Source organism: Halichoerus grypus, chromosome 5, assembly GCF_964656455.1.
Source record: "Halichoerus grypus chromosome 5, mHalGry1.hap1.1, whole genome shotgun sequence".
Lineage (NCBI taxonomy): Eukaryota > Metazoa > Chordata > Mammalia > Carnivora > Phocidae > Halichoerus > Halichoerus grypus.
In genome coordinates, this window is record NC_135716.1 from 78,444,113 (window position 1) to 78,462,611 (window position 18,499).

The 18,499-nt window shown below is 36.1% G+C and overlaps 1 protein-coding gene across 4 annotated transcripts in view; it reads right to left on the reverse strand.

Moving 5' to 3' along the window:
- SNTG1 (syntrophin gamma 1) overlaps positions 1–18,499 on the reverse strand; it is a 922,421-nt gene that overhangs the window by 319,976 nt on the left and 583,946 nt on the right. For 3 of the 4 annotated variants that reach the window (XM_078072397.1, XM_078072398.1, XM_078072400.1), the window contains 2 exons: positions 9,538–9,591; positions 948–1,082 (listed from right to left, as the gene is read on the reverse strand). In XM_078072397.1, coding sequence (XP_077928523.1) covers positions 948–1,082; positions 9,538–9,564 — 162 coding nt within the window. In that variant the 5' untranslated portion in view covers positions 9,565–9,591. Of the gene's footprint in view, positions 1–947; positions 1,083–9,263; positions 9,367–9,537; positions 9,592–18,499 lie in introns of those variants that run through there. The other variant, XM_078072399.1, reaches the window with a different exon arrangement.

The following is an 18,499-nucleotide window of genomic DNA, read 5'->3' on the forward strand; positions in this document are numbered from 1 at the left end:
TTCAGCATTATTCACCACCAACAAAAGACTCCAAGGTAAATCTGTGAATAAGCTACAAATTAAATCTTTGTGCTAAATAGCTATAGATGTCTGGGAATCCAGGAAGAGTACTGTTTGTTATTTGCTGTAATTTTCTTCTGAGATCACATTTGGCAACACTGTTAAAATAATGTCTTTAATATTATTACATAATAAATGATAAACTCTAAAAGTTGTCCTCTTTAATGTTAAAATTGTCTTGTCGAATATAATCTAATTTCACCTAAAGATGTCTTCCACAGCTGTACTTCAGTGCTCATAAGCAGACCAATGAGTTTTGAGTGATAATTTATGGCTCTTTCTGAGGCTGGATTAGCGGCAGGGTAACATGCCAAACAGAGCGTTAGACAGAACTTGCTATGACGTTTGGGTATAATTCTATCAAGGAGGTCCATGGAATCATTCATGCACAATCCCCTGGAGAAAAGCATTGCCATTGAGTCCGGTGACTGCCACCTAAAGCCTCATGCTTCTCAAATGCAAAGCATCGGGCTCCACCTTTGTACCACCTCCAAAAGTCCAGTGCATTGCAAGGTAAGACTGGGGCAGGAAAAACTGCCCTGCACTGTTCTCAGATAGTCCCTCTGTATGAAAAGGTAGAATGCACTTTCTCAAGATCAGATACTAGTGTCACTGCAGCCACTTAATAACTGGGAGTCAATGAGATGCCCTAATGTGTGGGGATGGGCCATAATGGTTGGCTGTGGACTTAGGTTTGGTACTTATACAAGGACACTGTTTACTTAATAATGTCAACAAAAATTACATGCAGGAGGATTGACTATGCTCTGTAAGTAAAAGGAAAATATATCATGAATTTTCTGTGAATAAACATTTTCATTAACAAAAAAATTGAAAACAAAACAAAACAAAAAACAAAAAACTTCAACAGAAGGAAAGCTACTTACACCAGAATAGAAAGGCTCACCAGACACACATATCACATCCTGTTCCTGGATCATCAAAATATCTTTGGCTAGGTGCAGCCGGACTTTGAAAGGCTCCTGATTACCATCCTGCAGCAAACAAATCCCTGTCTTTGTCTTCAGGCAAGAAAAGAACAAAACAGAGAAAAAAAATTATACTTAGTTTATAGAATATAATTTCATGGCCTATTCACAGCAAAACATGATGAATAGCATTTGAGAGCTAAGGAAAATGCACTCTGATGAATCTGGAGCATAATACTTAATATAGGTGCAGAGACAAGATTAACGATTTCATGTGAAGTAGACCTCAGGTAATGGAGATTTGTCAGAAAATCCACATAAGATTAGGAGAGTAAAGAGTATAGTTTATACACTATATTTGAAAAATAATGAAAGTTTTGTTTAATACTTATAATCTAAATATAAAATTTTTGGTAACAGATTTATTGAGATACAATTTACATTCTATACAATTCAACCCTTTAAGATGTGTAAGACAATGTTTTTTATTACAAAGTTGTGTAGGCATCATTATAATCAACTTTAGAGCATTTTCATCACTCCAAAAGGAAAACTATTACGTGCATCATCCCACTCCCCTCCCCAGCCCTAGGCAACCACTAATCTACATTCTGTCTCTATCATAGAATTCTGAATCTGAAACCATACCCATTTAACATCTTTTCTGTCCTCCAAGATTTCATCATTCCTAGTCACCACACACACACACACACACACACACACACACACACAGAGGCTGTACAGATGAGAAAATGAGGATAAAGGGGGAAGTGAACTGCTTAAATTAATATAGTTAATTAAAAACAGAGCCTGGCTTAGGACCCATGGTTTGTGATTTCCAATCCATTGTTTTTGCCTCACACATTTTTGGGAATTGTAAAAAACAGCCTGTGAAGACTCCTGAACTTGTACTACATAGCTTTACACCAGTATCTCAGTAATTACTGAAGAAGCCCATGAAGCCCATCACTCCTGAAGCATGTCAGTGTACAATGTTCACCCAGATAAATAGAAATATGCTCCTTAGCAAATGCACTTAAGGTTCCCATTTGTCAGAAATACAAAAAGAAATTTTTTTGAAACAGAAAATAATCGCTGGCTGTCATTCTGCACCAAAAAGTCAACAGGAACAATGACCACTTTGGCAATTACATTTTCATTTAATAATTATTAAACCATTCTTAATTTGGATAAAAAAAGGATAAGTATATAGAAATATGTATTTATCCTTAGTATTTAATGAGCACAAAACTCCAGGCACTGATACCAGGCTTTCTCTTGGAATATAAATTTACATATGGATTGCTAGGAGTTTATTTCTTTAAAAGAATGTTTCATAATGTAAATGGGAACAGACTTACTGATGCCTCTAAAGATAATCCTTTCTGTAAATGCTTTATCCCATGTGCTAATACATACCATTATACTCTCTATCACTATGGTCTTATATTAGTCTGTAATTATATTGTAAGGGTTATGATATCTTTTAAGGAAAAACAAGTTTTTTTCCAGGAGCAAGGATGCTGTTCTTTCCTCCTTCATATGAGACTGGCGCACAGCATGCACTCACTAAATTGTGTCGATTAATCTATTCTAGAGCATAACTCAAGTGGATATGTCTAGAGGACAAAAATATTTCAGCAAAGGCAAATGATATTTTCCTTAATATAGAACATAATTTTCTACATTTTTCACAGAGAAAAGTCTTTCATGCTTACAATGTGATCTTGGCTGGGAGCCAACATCAGGACTCTCTGAGGTGGCATGGCAAAGAGGAGGGTTAAAATAATATCAAAGGCAAGTGAACATAATTGAGCACATTTGCTGATTTTTTAATGTACAGTACATTCGGGCCAATTTTCTCCCAGAAGTATAATGGAATAGCTGGCAATCACAAATAATGCTCTGTCTCAACATGAGGATGAAAGAGGGGTTTTCCCTGAGAGCCCATAAATACATTATTGTTACACATCAAAGAGCTATCAAAGATCATCCAGGGAAAGTTTGAGAGACAAAAACACAGCTATGAGACTTCTCTCATCACATCCAATGTGGTCAAAGCGCCATTCACTCAAATAATGTATAAAATGTCCCCTAATTATTAGAAAGTTGTCTGCAAAACAGAATACAGACTTTGAGCTCACATTTGGGTCCTGAAAATACAGAATTAAAGAAAACAAAGAATGAAGTAGCTTTTGTTAAAATGAATACACACACACACACACACACACACACACACACACACAGACATAAATAGCTATTTGAAGAAAACAGAAAATAGTACTAATGAAGCTTATCAACAAATTCAACTTAAATTCATTCTTTAGGGGTTATAGATGTCACATAATATCTTATTATAAAAATTCAGCTGTGTACATGAAAATACATTTAAAATCCCATAATATATCAATTTTTCAAATAATTTGTAAATAATTGAGACATGAATCAGACAATAGTCTCTGACCTCAGAGTATTCTTACTTACAAAAATATACATATATACATAAGATGTCATGTGATATCTGATGTGGGAGCAACATGGAGAGAAGAGTTAAATATTCTTGAGGGAGGGAGGTGTTAAAGAAGGTTTTATAGATAAAAAAATGTATGGCTTGTCTTAAAAAATAAATTGAGGAAATAATCAGAGAAGACAAAAGTTATTTTATTCAAGGGGGAGAAAGGAGTAAAATATGAAAGCATGAGAATGGATAGCTGACATGATGCAAGAAGAGAGAAGCATGAGAATGCATCCCAATCCTAAATCTGCATGATCCAGCAAAGGCCAAGGGAGGAGAGGTGCCAGGTGAAGAGGAGGAAGGTCAGGGCCCTTATGTGATGTTCCAGGAGTTTAAAGGTATTAGAGATGTCCTAGAAAAATCTGAACAGTGATTTATGTTTTATAAATATATTTCTTAGAGCAGGAGATGGATAGGAATTGGGAAAGTTACAACATAATTTTTGTTAACAGAAATATAAACCTTGAGCAGAAGATGTTGAGGGCTGGTAAACAACTGCATTAGAATCAGAGCTGGTACAGTAGATTAAAAGAATGGGTAAAATCCATTTCAGGGCACTCTTCTGATTCAGAGCAGCATTGCTGGACTGGTATCACCACTAGTGAAATGGAGTCCTATATTCATTTGTTGTTTAATAACCACTTGCACAAAGTTTACTGTGTTTCCAGAAATACTATTTCTTTTGATCCTCCTAACAACCCAGTGCAACTGTTTTCACAGGTAGCAATAGAGCAGAGGAGCAGAGATGAATGGAACTCAGGATCTGAACCCAGGCTGCTGGGCTCCAGATTCTGTGCTCCAAACCACTTGCTCTGGTTTCCCTCATGCACAGATCATTTGAAGGATGCCTCACCCAATCCTCCTAGAAACAGTGACATGGCCATCAGCGTCTCTCACCAGGAGGTAACACTTTGGTCACCAAGAATCTCCTACGGGAGTGCAAAGAGTTGTGAGAAGGCCATCATCACGAACCAACTGTTCTTCCTTTATCAAAAGCAATAACCAATGGGGGGGAGGGTAAAGTGAGTGAGACCACTCTGATCTGATGATTTTCCCATCAAAGACAAACTACTGAGGATGCATAGGACACTGTCTGATATGGGGAGAGGCTTAATCTGCACAACCTCATCCCCCATAGATTGCTTCAGGGTTAAGAATGGGAACCAGGACTGTGAGAGTGACCACTAGTACAGCACAACTGCTGAAAAATAAAAAAATTTAAAAAATCTCCTAAATAAGTATTGGCTGCACATTTAGTATAAACTTAAGTCCTGCACCTATCTGTTTCTTTTTTAACATAACTATCATCTGTCTTCAAACTTTGTGGACTGTGTACTCATTGCACATAAGTAAAGAAATGTATGTGCTCTATGTAAATTATAAAACGTACATAAAACTTGAAATTTTAAAGGGATGAGTCATAAAAAATAATATAGATTCAAATGTTGTTTTCCTGTGCCTGATGGATGATACTCTATTGCAGGGGGATTTTACAAAATCTACATTGTTTGTTTAGAGGAATATTAAAAGGCCATGCCTCTTGATTATTTAACAGGCAATACTTTTTAAAATCTAGTCATTGACTTGTTTCTGTAAATCAATGAAGTGTGTCTATGGATTTACATGGATTTACTCTGTTTTAAACAAACAGACCTCACATTTAAACTTAACAAGAATTTATGCTTAGCTTAAACCTATTACCTTGGAACTTTAAAAAATTGGCTATGATTCCTTTATACTTAAAAGTTAAGGCCTCTTTGGGCACCTGGGTGGCTCAGTCAGTTAAGCATCTACCTTCGGCTCAGGTCATGATCCCAGGGTCCTGGGATTGAGTCCTGCCTTGGTCTCTGTGCTCCACAGGGAGTCTGCTTCTCTGTCTGCCCCTCTTCCCACTTGTTCTCTCAATCTCTCTCTCTCTCAAATAAATAAATCTTAAAAAGTTAAAGCATCTTTAATTTAGGTTTTAGACTTTGAAAGAACATGTGCTTTCATGAAAAAAATTTTTAAAGATTTTACTTATTTATTTATTTATTTATTTATTTATTTAGAGCAAGTGTGTGAGCAGGGAGAGAGAGAGAGAATCTCAAGCAGACTCTGCACTGAGCGCAGAACCTGATATCATGACCTGAGCCAAAATCGAGTCAGATGCTCAACCAACTGAGCCACCCAGGTGCCCCTGCTTTCATGAAACTTTTAAACTCTATGCTCCTTTATTCTTGAAATCAGACATAAAAAACTACAAACTACAAGGAACTGGGCAGAGACCATGACATGTCCTGTACATAGTTTTGCAGGTGTCCTTGATATTTCCATATTTTGATTGCCAGATATAACTTAATTTGTTCTGTAAACTTACAGTTTTAAATGACCTGTAATTTCTTATACCCTACCATATTATAGCAATGTTGCCCTAAATGCCATTTGATGCAGTATGCCTCCAATTGCATTTTGTCTTCCCTTGTCATGGCCTTTTCCTTGGCTAAATTCTAGCCATTTGTCAAGTACTAGTACATGACTCACTTCGCCTTGAGGTTTACCAAGACCACTCCATCCAAGACAAGTGCTTCCTTTTCTGAACTCAGGGTTTTCATTGAATAAATATATTCACCTAACAATTAACCAGAACTGTATTTAGGCATCACATGTAGTGACTTCAATAATATCACAATATTTAACCTCATCACATACATTGTTATCACAAGAAGATCTTAATAATAGGTTAACACCGTTTTTATCATTAAAGACTATTCATATATAGGACCTAGTACAGTGTTTAATTGATAGTAGGATTTCTTTCAATATGTGTTGATTGAATCATAATCACAAATTCTTATTATATGAAGGACTAAATTAAATTATATATGTAAATGAATTTTAAATTATTAAATATATGTTATAGAAAAATATGTATTTTCATGGTCAACACAAAGATGTGGATCATATTTTAAGGAAGACAGATGTGAAAATGAAATTTGAGGAATACCTACACTAAAGATAGCATAGTGGTTTCTTGAACACATTGTAATTTTATTTTTTTTTAAGATTTTATTTATTTATTTGAGAGAGAGAGAGCACGAGCAGGAGGAGGAGAAAAAGGGGCAGAGGGAGAAGGAGAAGCAGACTCCCTGATGAGCAGGGAGCCTGACGCAGGGCTCAAGCCCAGGATCCTGGGATCATGACATGAGCCGAAGGCAGACACTTAACCGATGAGCCACCCAGGTGCCCCGACACGTTATTATTTTGATGACACTTTTAAAAGCAGAAAATCAGTAATTATACCTGCCCATAACATGCACTTTTTCTTCTAAATTGTGGATTTTGTGTTGTCCCAATTGTATTCTCTACCTTCACTTTTGCATTTTATCAGACTTCCAAATCCAAACTCCTTAAAAGTATTGCAACATTTTCTTTTTAAGAGGAGAAACTTCTTAATTAATAAACTTTTCTTTTACAAAGGATCTGTATTAGAAAATTAAGATATTTTACATGGAACTAGACATATTTCCATTTCTTCTCAAAGAAGAGACTTCCCGGTATGTGCATGGTTATAATCTAGCTAGATCTGTCCAATGGATATGGATATCAGATTTGCCTTTTAACAGCTTATTAGCAGTCAAGAGAAATCAAGTTTTATTCAACATATCTTTGACTATGTTATAATTTTCAGCAACATAATTTAGAAAGATGCTCAAACTTAGACTCAGGAGTTCTAAGCTACACATTATGGTTTTGCTTTTAACTAATTAATTAAATAGCACTTAGCATTTCATAAAACCTTTCAATTTCCTCACCTGCAAAGTGAGAGAGTTAAGCTGAATTATCTTTATGGTTTCTGTCCATTTACATGTACTAAGACTGTAAATTTCAGACAAACTCATTGACTTTGATCCATTTACGGGGGGATTTGATCATCTTCAGAGTATCTCATAGTTCTGTACTCCTGCCAATCCAGCCAGCATGTGGAAGACACATGGCTGCTGAGCAGTTCTGAGACCGCTTTACTCTTCCCTGGGGACAGTCTAAAATGATAGAAATTATCAAAGGGCTCATTGCAAAAGAACAAGAACCTCTGTCTATAGAAGCAAGGGTAAGATGATCACAATGGTATTATCATTGTAAAATAAATCTCTGAACCTTAAATAATACTTGATATATATTCTAAATCAATGAATCAAACAATTTTGTTTTAAAAAAAGGTCTGAAAAATCAATCTTAGGTCAATCTCTGAAGTCCAAGGTAAGCCATGTGTTAAAACAATATTTGGCCACTACTCTGTCTTTAAGGATCTCCTGAATCTCCCGTTTTTCATTTGTATCTCATTCATGCAAATATCCATTCAATGAGTGCTTTACTACCCAAAACATAAGATAACAAGCACTGAGATAGAAACAGACTTACCACATCCAAAATTAAGAGTATGATACTACGTATTTAGCACTAGAAATGTCACAGAATTAAAATTTGTTTCTAAATTTAAGTTTCTAAAGCATTAAATCATTTTTAAAAAGTATGAACTGATAGATACTGAGTTAAAAGGATGAATAAATTATACACTCTGACATTATAGTATTTAGTGCAGCACGTAAGAGAGGTTGTAAATAAATAACTATAATGTAATTTGAAGAGTGTTAGTGTAGAGAAAATCTTTTAGAAACTAAAAAGTTTAGCTTAAGTATTAAAATATAAAAGTGGGGCGCCTGGGTGGCTCAGTCAGTGAAAGCAAATGACTTTTGGTTTCGGCTCAGGTCTTGATCTCATGGGTGGTGAGATCAGCCCCACATCAGGCTTCAAGCTCAGCTAGGAGTTGGCTTGAGATTTTCTTCCTCTGCCCCTCCCCTCCACTCTCAGGTGCATGTGCATGCACGTGAGTGCTCTCTCTCTCTCTCAAATGAATAAATCTTTAAAAATATATATAAGCAACTTATTAATTTTCTGAAAGATCTTGCTTATGTTCTAAACTTTGAAACAACTATGACAAATGCTTTTTTAAAAGTAGGTATTTTTGCTGGGTGCCTGGATGGCTCAGTTGGTTAAGCAACTGCCTTTGGTTCAGGTCATGATCCTGGAGTCCCAGGATCAAGTCCCACATCAGGCTCCCTGCTCAGCAGGGAGTCTGCTTCTCCCTCTGACCCTCCTCCCTCTCATGCTATCATCCTCTCTCTCTCAAATAAATAAATAAAAATCTTTAAAAGAATACAAATAAAAAAATAAAAGTAGATATTTTTGCAAGAAACTTAACACTTGACATCTCATTAAAAGAACAATCTTCACAAATGTTAATAACAAGTTTTTTGTTGGTTTGTTTTTAACTGTATCATAGGTAATCTAATTATGGTTGTTTTTCTTGAGGTATCTATATACAATAAAAATATTTTAAACCTTTTAAACAAATATGGAATATTTTAACCTATGAGTGTTTGCATTTTGCCTGAAGAATGAAAGAATGCTTTGAATGTTTAGTAAAATAGTGTTTTTTCCTAAAATAGAATGGTTATATCTCCTGGGGCCTAACTCCATGCACTACTGAGTACACACTTGAATGGCCTTTAATATCCTTAAAAGAGCAATGTATCACTTTAATTCACACCAAAGTGTGAAGACAGCTCTACAGAGAATCTGAATTGATATACTTAAATAATATTGAAATACTTAAATAATATTGGAATCATAAAATCATAGGATTTTAGTGCTGAAAGGGACTTCAGATGTCTTCTAATTTATAACCATTCATGTGAAAAGAATTACTTCCAACATACTACCTGAAATCATGCAGTGAGTGCATAGTTTATGGAGAAGGGCAATGTAATCAAATCAAATATGCTCCAGTCTTCTTAAGGAAGAGTGAAAATCCGAGGCTTTCCCAGGCACTCTCGCTTTTTAGTCTTGCAGAAACAGATCATACCCTGGAAATGAAATGGACCTGTCACCCATCCCTCTGCCAAAAGCAGTGTTCCACTTACATAAAGGAGGACAAGTATGTCCAGTTTATAACCTGTTTTCCTTATTCAAAAAGCAGAAAGCCATGTAACATACCTCTTCACAGGCAGTCCTGAAATCCATGTGCTACGGCACCACGAAGGATGTCGTCTGAAAAGACAGAGAAATGGTAAGCCATCAAGCACAGCATCGAGTGTAAGAGTGGAGAACGCCAATAAAGCAAAGCATAAGCAATTATGAAGCAGATCCTGTGGGCAAACTGTTTAAGGCCACCTGTAAGGAACAAGAATTCCCGGGGTACAATGAAAAGAGCAGAAGGAAGAAAAAAAAGTCTCAACCTCCACCCTTGCGCATCCTAAACGTACTGCCATGGTTCAGTGTGACCGAGAGGGTGCATTTCCCGGCACCTCTCCACTCCACTGAGCATTCAGACACGATCTAGGATAGGATGGACCTCTTCTCTCAAGTGTTCGCTCATTCCCAGCGTTCGTTTTGAAACCTGAGGTTGCAACTGGGAAAGACACTTCAAAGGAGTAATTAAAAGTTGCCTTTCTTGTGGTTATCTCTTGAAAAAAGGTTGACTAATCTTTCTCTTTTTAATTAAAAAGCTACATGCATGAATAATTCTCTCTGGAACTTAAAATTTTATTCACAAACACTATGATGTAAGGAAAAAAGCTATTTATCAGAGTGAATAATATTAAGATAAATCGATGTATGAAATATCTGATACAGATTCATTTTGTGCTCATTATAATAACTAAATGGTGAACATAGATTTTAATATATATAAAATGCATATGTGTTTTTTTAATACTTTTAGAGAATTTTATTTTAGTTATATGAGAAACTTAAACTAAGAATGGTCATAGAAAATTGACACCCTGACACTATGGAAAAAATGCAGAGCCAAAATATGATATAGTTTAGGTAAATGAGACTTCAAAGTAAAATGTATGGTGAATTCCACAGTAAAAGACTGGACTCCTCAAAATTAATCCTCCTTTCAGTGTTAGGAACAGGAAATTATTTTGTCCTTCTTTGTCATTTTCTGTTATATTAGGTTGATAAACACTTTGTCAAGTGTTTATCAAGTAAGTGTGGGTGCAATAGAGCAGGAAATTCACTTAAGCTGTCACTGGATTATTACTATTGCCCCTGAAAGAAAAGAGATTGACTGTTTTCAACAGTTAACTGAACATGCTGCACAATATATTTTCCCTAAATAAGTTTTGTGGGTTGTGGACCTGGTTTTACTTAATTGGAATGCATAAGCAGCTTGATTATAGTAAAGCTAGGTTGCAACAAATCATTTATAAATAAAAGGTAATTTGATGATAAAAATTGTAATTTGATGATATAAATTAATCTTTTTTCTTTCTTTTTAAATTATTTTTTGATGGCAATCTTTTTTTTCAAATTTTTATTTAAATTCTATTTAGTTAACATATAGTGTAATATTGATTTCAGGAGTAGAATTGAGTGATTCATCACTTACATACAATGTCCAGTGCTCCTCACAAGTGCCCTCCTTAATCCCCATCACCCATTCAGCCCATCCCCCACCCGCTTCCCTCCATCAACCCTCAATTTGTTCTCTATCTTAAAGAGTCTCTTATGGTTTGTCTCCCTCTCTATTTAAATTACTTAATTTTTTGATATCCATGAGAAATTGGTTTTGTTTTATCAATTATTTTTCAAAATTGCTTTTAAAGACTGTGTTGGGAAAAACTATAATATCTGTTTATTTCCAACTTTGACATAAAGTTATTCCTTTACTATAAAAGTAGAATTTCAATATTTATTGATTATATAAAAACATGGTATCTCTAAGATCAATTTCCTGCTACTAAAAAGCAACTAGAGAAATAGACATGAGGGTATTTAGCCATCTGTCTAAACATAAGCTCATGTTTAGTTTCAAATGCTGAATACATTTTAAGACATCATTAATAATATGATGCATTATGCCTGCATCTCTACCATTTTTAACATTTTCATTCTTTTCCCTGAATCTTCCATTATCTTTCATCAAAATATTATGTAGTAATATCAATATTTATTCAGAAAAAAATTATTATGAGATTTAAAACAAGTTAATTACTGGGTAAGAATAAATTACATACAATAATAAACCTATTTTCAGTGATTATAAATTTAAAAATTGGAGTAAAAGATGTTCAGTTCTTTTATTTAAAAATTTTGAGACTTTTTTATAAACTTTTATAACAGCTTTAGATTTATATAAATATTGTGAAAATAGCACAGAGAGTTCCCATATAGCCCACATTCCCTTTTTCCCTATTATTAACATCTTACATTAGTATACACATTTGTTAAAATTGATGGATCAATACTATTATATTATTATTAAATCCATACTTGATTCCAATTTTCTTGGGTTTTTTTTCTCATGTTCTCTTTCTGCTCTAGGATCCCATCCAGGACACCACATTATATTTATTCACCATGTCTCAGGCTTCTCTTGGCTGTGACTGTTCCTCAGATCTTCGTTTTTTTAAAATGACTTTGGCAGTTTTCAGGAGTACTAATCAGTAATTTGTAGAATATAATTATATTGAATTATTCTGCTGTTTTTCTCATGATTATACTAGAGCTAAGGGATTTGGGGAGGATACCACAGAGATTGGTACCATTTCACCACAATGTATCAGAGGTCCACACCGTCAACACAACTTACCACTGTGGAAGCTGACTGTGACCACATGACTAGAATACTGTTTGTCAGGTTTCCCCACTGGTAAGTTACTCTTTTTTTTTCCCTCTCTCCATACTTTACTCTTTGGATTGAAGTCACTATGAGCAGCTCATACTTAAGGAATGGGAAGTTATGCTTTGCTTCCTTGCAGGTGAAGTGTCTACATAAATTATTTAAATTACTCTGGATAGAAGATGTGCCTGTTCTTCCCCCATTTATTATTTATTTGTTCAACAACTTACTTAGACCCTGTCAGCTGGTAGAGCAAGGAAGTATACATGCATATGATAACCCATGTTGTAGGGATGCATGACAGTAATATTTATCCAGGCAAAATTACACTAAACTTCCACATGTTCTTCCCAATGAAAGCAAATATATAATTCTATCTGATCCTTTTAGCCTATTTCCATTTATATTTATATAAGTATAAATATATATTTATTTATATATTTATGTTTATATTTTTCTGACAGCATATGATGTCAGAAATAAATTATTCATATTTGAGGGGAAGCCTTTGGTAAACAATAAATATGTCAGTAATAATATATCTGAGTTAGTAACAAAAATAGTTGCAAAAAATAAAACACCACAGCAAAGAAATATCTTTTAGGTAAACACTATCATTTGAGTGAAGGTTGTATTGATAACTTTTGGTTCTCTATAGATGCAATGAAAGACATCAAGGCTGTAATTAACCATAAGATAAAATATGTAAACACTTGTGGAAAATTGAATGACTGACCCAGATTCTCTGTCTCTCTTGGCACCCACTTCCATGCCATAAATTTATCATGGAGGGAGTGGCTTCTCCATACATTGACTTTAGACTTCACCACGTGACTTGCTCCTGCCAACATTGAAGTGACCATGTGTTGACTTCTTTAATGGCCTCTCATGTTCTCACTGCTCTCTTGCACTTCTTGCATCTCAAGAAGCTGCCATACACTTGGCCAGGGCCCAGAATGACATACATAAAGCAAAACTTCCTTAAATGGCCCACAGAACATAGGGTGAAGCAGAGCCACCCTCACATCCCTGCCTAAATAGACTTACTTACAGCCAACCTGCAGACTCTGGAATAAAATAAAGGCTTAGTATTTGTAATGGTTAACTTTATGTATCAAATTGACTATGGTATAGTCCCCAGTTACTCAGTCAAAATCTGATCTATGTTCTGCTTTGAAAAAACTTTGTAAATGTGGATAATATCTACAGTCGACTCACTTTAAGTATTGGAGATTATTCTCAATAATGTGCATTAGCCTCATCCAATCAGTAAGAGAGCCTTGCTACCACAATCATGACAGCCAATGCCTTAAGGTCTCCCTCGCTGTCTCTGTCTCCCTCTTTCTCCATACATATATGTGTGTGTTTCCATATGCATACATAAATATTTATGTTTATGTATATGTACATTCATATGCATGCATACAAAGTGGTTGTTTCTTTGGAAAATCCTAACTGATACAGATTTTGGAACCAAGAGTGGTTTTAGAGGAATATAACTTTAAGAAGTTTTCTGAATTGGTTCTGGGGTTTCCAGAATTTGTTCTCTAATCTGATTAAAGGCACCAGTGACTCTATTTCTAGCATGAAAGAAAAGACTAATATAACTAGAAATATATAAAATATCAGCACTGGATACTCTTAATCAAACTGTGACCCATGAGGAGGTATGCTACAGTGAAAAGAATTGCACCTATTCCCCAATTTATACAGACAGAATTCTGAGGAATATGTGTGGCAATAGATATTAAGGATGTGGGATTAATTTTAAAAAAGAATATGGAATAATTGTGGAAAGAACATAAAGTTGAATTAGGTCAAATTTACTGACATGGCCCCATGAAGCAGAGATTCTGGATTTAATGTTTTACCTTGTGGGGTTAGGAGGGATCTACCAGTTTGTTTGGCTGACTGGCTAAAACATGGCCCACAACAGGAGAGCTGGAAATGCCAGACCTGCCTTGGTTTAATGTAGAGGAAGAGATTCAAAAGCTTAGGGAGATTGGGGTGTCAGAGTGGGTTTATCATGTGAAACCTGCTCACTCACAACTTTTACCATGACTGTGAGGCAAGGATTTGCTATAGGAACCAAACACTGTTGAAGAGCTCTGTGGTTACTTCTATAGGTTAAGAGTTACAGTGAGAAGTGCTGCCACTGAACTGGGATCCTTAAATGCAGGTGAGTAACTGGATCCTGTGGTGACAGGGGCCGAGTGGCAGCACTTAGTCACCAAAGATAAAGTGGGTATGGTCACCATAATGGACATCAGAGTCTTCAAAGCAGTAATCAGAATAGTCTGACTCTCAGAAACCTATGACATTGGCAAGTTGATTGTGTGTTCCTAAAATTGAAATAGATTGGAAGCCTATTTATTTCTTAAGTTCATCTAAAAAGCAGAAGAAGTGTAGGTCCAGTGAACAGTCTATCCTAAATCACCAAAACAGTCATGGGCCTTCAGTCAGTTCCCAAACATGAACCAGTTTATAAGTCCAGAACCCCAGGAATGGGTAAAGGATGGGTTCCCTTAGAAAAGGACCCTGGTTAATCTCTCTCCAGCTTTCCTAAAAGGAAAAGGACATATGGCCTTCCACCAAGGAAACTGTCCATTGAGGAAAAGGAAATAATCAGACTTTTCAGGGACTACTGGATACTAGTTCTTAACTGACATGACACTAATTCTAGGAGATTCAAAACATCACACTGGTCCCTCATTTAGTGTTGGGGCTTCCAAAGGTTAGATGATAAGTGGAATTTTAACTCAGACCCATCTCACAGTGAGTTCAAGGGACTCTCAAACCCATCCTGTGGTTATAGCCAGAGCTCCAGGATACATAATTGAAGGTAGACATACTCAGCAACTGGTAGAATCTCCACATTTTTCTTATTCTGTGAAGTGAGGGCTATTATGAGAGAAAAGGCCCAGTGGAAGCCCCTAGAATGGTCTGTACCAGGACAAACAGTAAAACAGTACTGCATTTCTGCAGGGATTACAGATATTAGTGCCACCATCAAAAACTTCAAGAACACAGAGGTGTAATGATTCCCATTACATTCCCATTCAACTCACCTATTTGACTAGTGCAGAAAAACAGATGGTCTTGAGAATGACAGTGGATTATCATAAGTTTAGGTGATGACTCCAACTGCAGCTGCTGTACCAGATATGGTTTCATTTCTTGAGCAAATTAACACATCCTTTGGTACCTGCTATGCAGCTATTGATCTGAAAAATGTGTTTCTCTTCCATCCTTGTCCATTGGCTCACCAGAAAGAGTCAGCTGACAAGACCAACAATATACTTCCACTGTCCTACCTCAGAATATCTCAACCTCCAGCCATAAGTCACAATTTAGACCACAGGGATCTTAATCATCTTTCCTTTCCACAAGACATCACACTGGACCTTTGCTTTGATGACATTATGCTGATTGGACCTAATGAGCAAAGAGTAGCACTGACTGTAGACTTATTGGTAAGATATATTTTTCAGACAGTAGGACATAAATCCAACAAAAATTTATGGATGATCTATCTCTTATAGGAGTCCAGTGGTATGGGACATGTTGAGATATCCCTTCTAAGGTGAAGGATAAGTTGTTGTATATGGCCCCTCCTACAACCAAAAAAGAGGCACAATGCCGAATGGGCCTCTTTGGACTTTGCAGGCAATAGTCATCATCTGGGGAAACTACTACTGTCAATTTATTGAATGACCTGAAAAGCTACTAATTTTAAGTGGGGCTCAGAAAAAGAGAAGGCTCTGCAACATGTCCAGGCTGCTGTGTAAAGTTGATCTGCCACTTGAGCCATATGATCCAGCAGGTCCAAGAGTGCCTGAAGAGTCAGTGGCACATAAGGATGCTGTTTGCAGCCTTTCACAGGTTCCTATAGGTGAATTTCAGTCCAGATCATAAGGTTTCTGGAGCAAAGCCCTGCCCTCCTCTGCACTGCTTGCATCCTTTTCAAAAATAGCTCTTAGTCTGCTCCAGGGCCTTAGCAGAGACTGAATGCTTGATCATGGGCCACCAAGTTACCAAGTAAGCATCTCGTGACCTGAGATGCTTATCTTGAATTATGTGTTTTCTAATCCACCAAGCCATATATACTTTTATATATGAGCACAATCATTCATATATACATATATACATATATATATATGGACTGAGAACGATCATATATATATATATATATATATATATGGGGATTGAGCACAATTTTATATATATATATATATAGGGACTGAGCATAATTTTTTATATATATTTGTGTGTATATATATTTATGTATATATATATATATATATGCACAAGTAAAGCACAAATAAGTTGCATGGAGAAGTAGTTCAAATGCCAATGGCCCCCACTTCTGGTCCCACATGTCTTCTCTCTCCCAGCCTGTGTCTATGGCTTCATGTGGAGTTCTTTACAATCAGACGACTGAGAAACCAGAGTCAGGCCTGGTTAAAGACAATTCTGCACATTGTGTAGGCATCACCTAAAGTGGACAGTTGTAGCTCTAAAGCCCCTTTCCAGAATACTCCTGAAGCATAGTGGTGAAGAGAAATCTTAGTTGTCAGAACTTCAGGCAGTGCACTTGTTTGTTCATTTTGCTCAGAAGGAGAAATGGACGAGTTATGAGTATATATGGATTCATGGACAGTGGCCAATAATTTGGATGGATGGTCAGGGAGTTAGAAAAAACATAACTGGAAAAATTAGTGACAAGAAAGTCTGGGAAAGACATGTGGAAGATATGGACAAAAAACATAAAAATAGTTGTATCCCATGTTAATGCTCACTAAAGGGTGAGTTAAACAGAGGAAGATTTTAATAATCAAGTGAATAGGATGGTGTGTTCTGTGGATACCAGCATTTGTCCCCCCAACTACTCCTGTCAATATCTAATGGACAGATGAACAAAGTGACATTTGTGGCAGGGATAGAGTATATTCATGGGTTAGCAACATGGACTTCCACTCACCAAGGTCAACCTGGCTACAGTCACTGCTCAATATCTAATCTTCCACCAACAGAGATCAATGCTAAATCTAATGTAGCACCATTTCCTGTGATGATTAGCCAGGGGCCTGGTGACGGTTTGCTTACACTGGACTACTTCAATACTAGTTCTTTTGTTTTGTTCTTTCTCAAGTAAACATTTTGTATAGACTTGCCTTTCCTATATGCAATCCTTTTACCAAAATTACCACCCATGAACTTACAGAATGCCTTAACCATTGTCGTGGTATTCCATACAGCATTAGTTTTGATCAAGAAACTCACTTAACAGTGAATGAAGTGGGGGATAGGCCCAAGGTCATGGAATTTACTGGTCTTACCATGTGCCTCACCATCCAGGAACAGGTGGCTTGACAGAAGAGCATAATGGCCTTAAGAAGACTCAATTACACTGTCAGTTAGCAATATCTTGCAGGACTGGGGGAAAGTTCTCCAGAAGGCTGTATATGCTCTGAATTGGCATCATATATATAGTGCTCTTTCTCCCATTGCAAGGATTGATGGGTCCAAGAATCAAAAAGAGGAAATTGAAGTGGCACTACTCACTATTACCCCGAGTGGCCCAATAGCAAAATGTTTACTTCTTATTCCTGTGAACTTAAGCTCTGCTGGTCTAGAGGTCTTTGTTCCAAAGAGAGAAATACTTCCAGCAGGAGACACAATGATTCCATTGAACTGGAAACTAAGACTGCTGCTTAGCCACTTTAGGCTCCTCATGATTGAATCAACAGCAAAGAAGGAGTTACTTTACCAGCTGGGGTGATTGATCCTGACCTCCAAGGGAAATTGGACTGCTATTCCACAATGAAGTAATGAGAAATATGTGTGGAATACAGGAGATACCTTAGGGCTCCTCTTAGTATTACTATGCCATGTGATTGAAGTCAATGGAAAACTAGAAAATAAACAAAAAAAGAACAAAACCAAAAACAACAACAATTAAAACATAACTACTAATGCGCCAGACCCTTTGGGAATGAAAGTTTGGATCACCCTATGAGATAATGAACTATGACCAGCTGAGGTACTTGCTGAGGCAAAGGAATATGCAATGGATAGTGGAAGAAGATAGCTATAAATAACAGCTACAACCATGTTGTTCAGTTACAGAAATGAAGACTGTAATTGTGTATTTCTTCATTTTGTTATGAATATGTTTGTGTGTGTATATCATAGATAGTTTATTATATAATATATATTATACATTACACATTAATGTATATATTTAAATATGTGTATATATGTGTATAAATATGTTTGTGTTTATATATGTATGTGTACATGTGTATATCAAATGTTTTTGTTTTC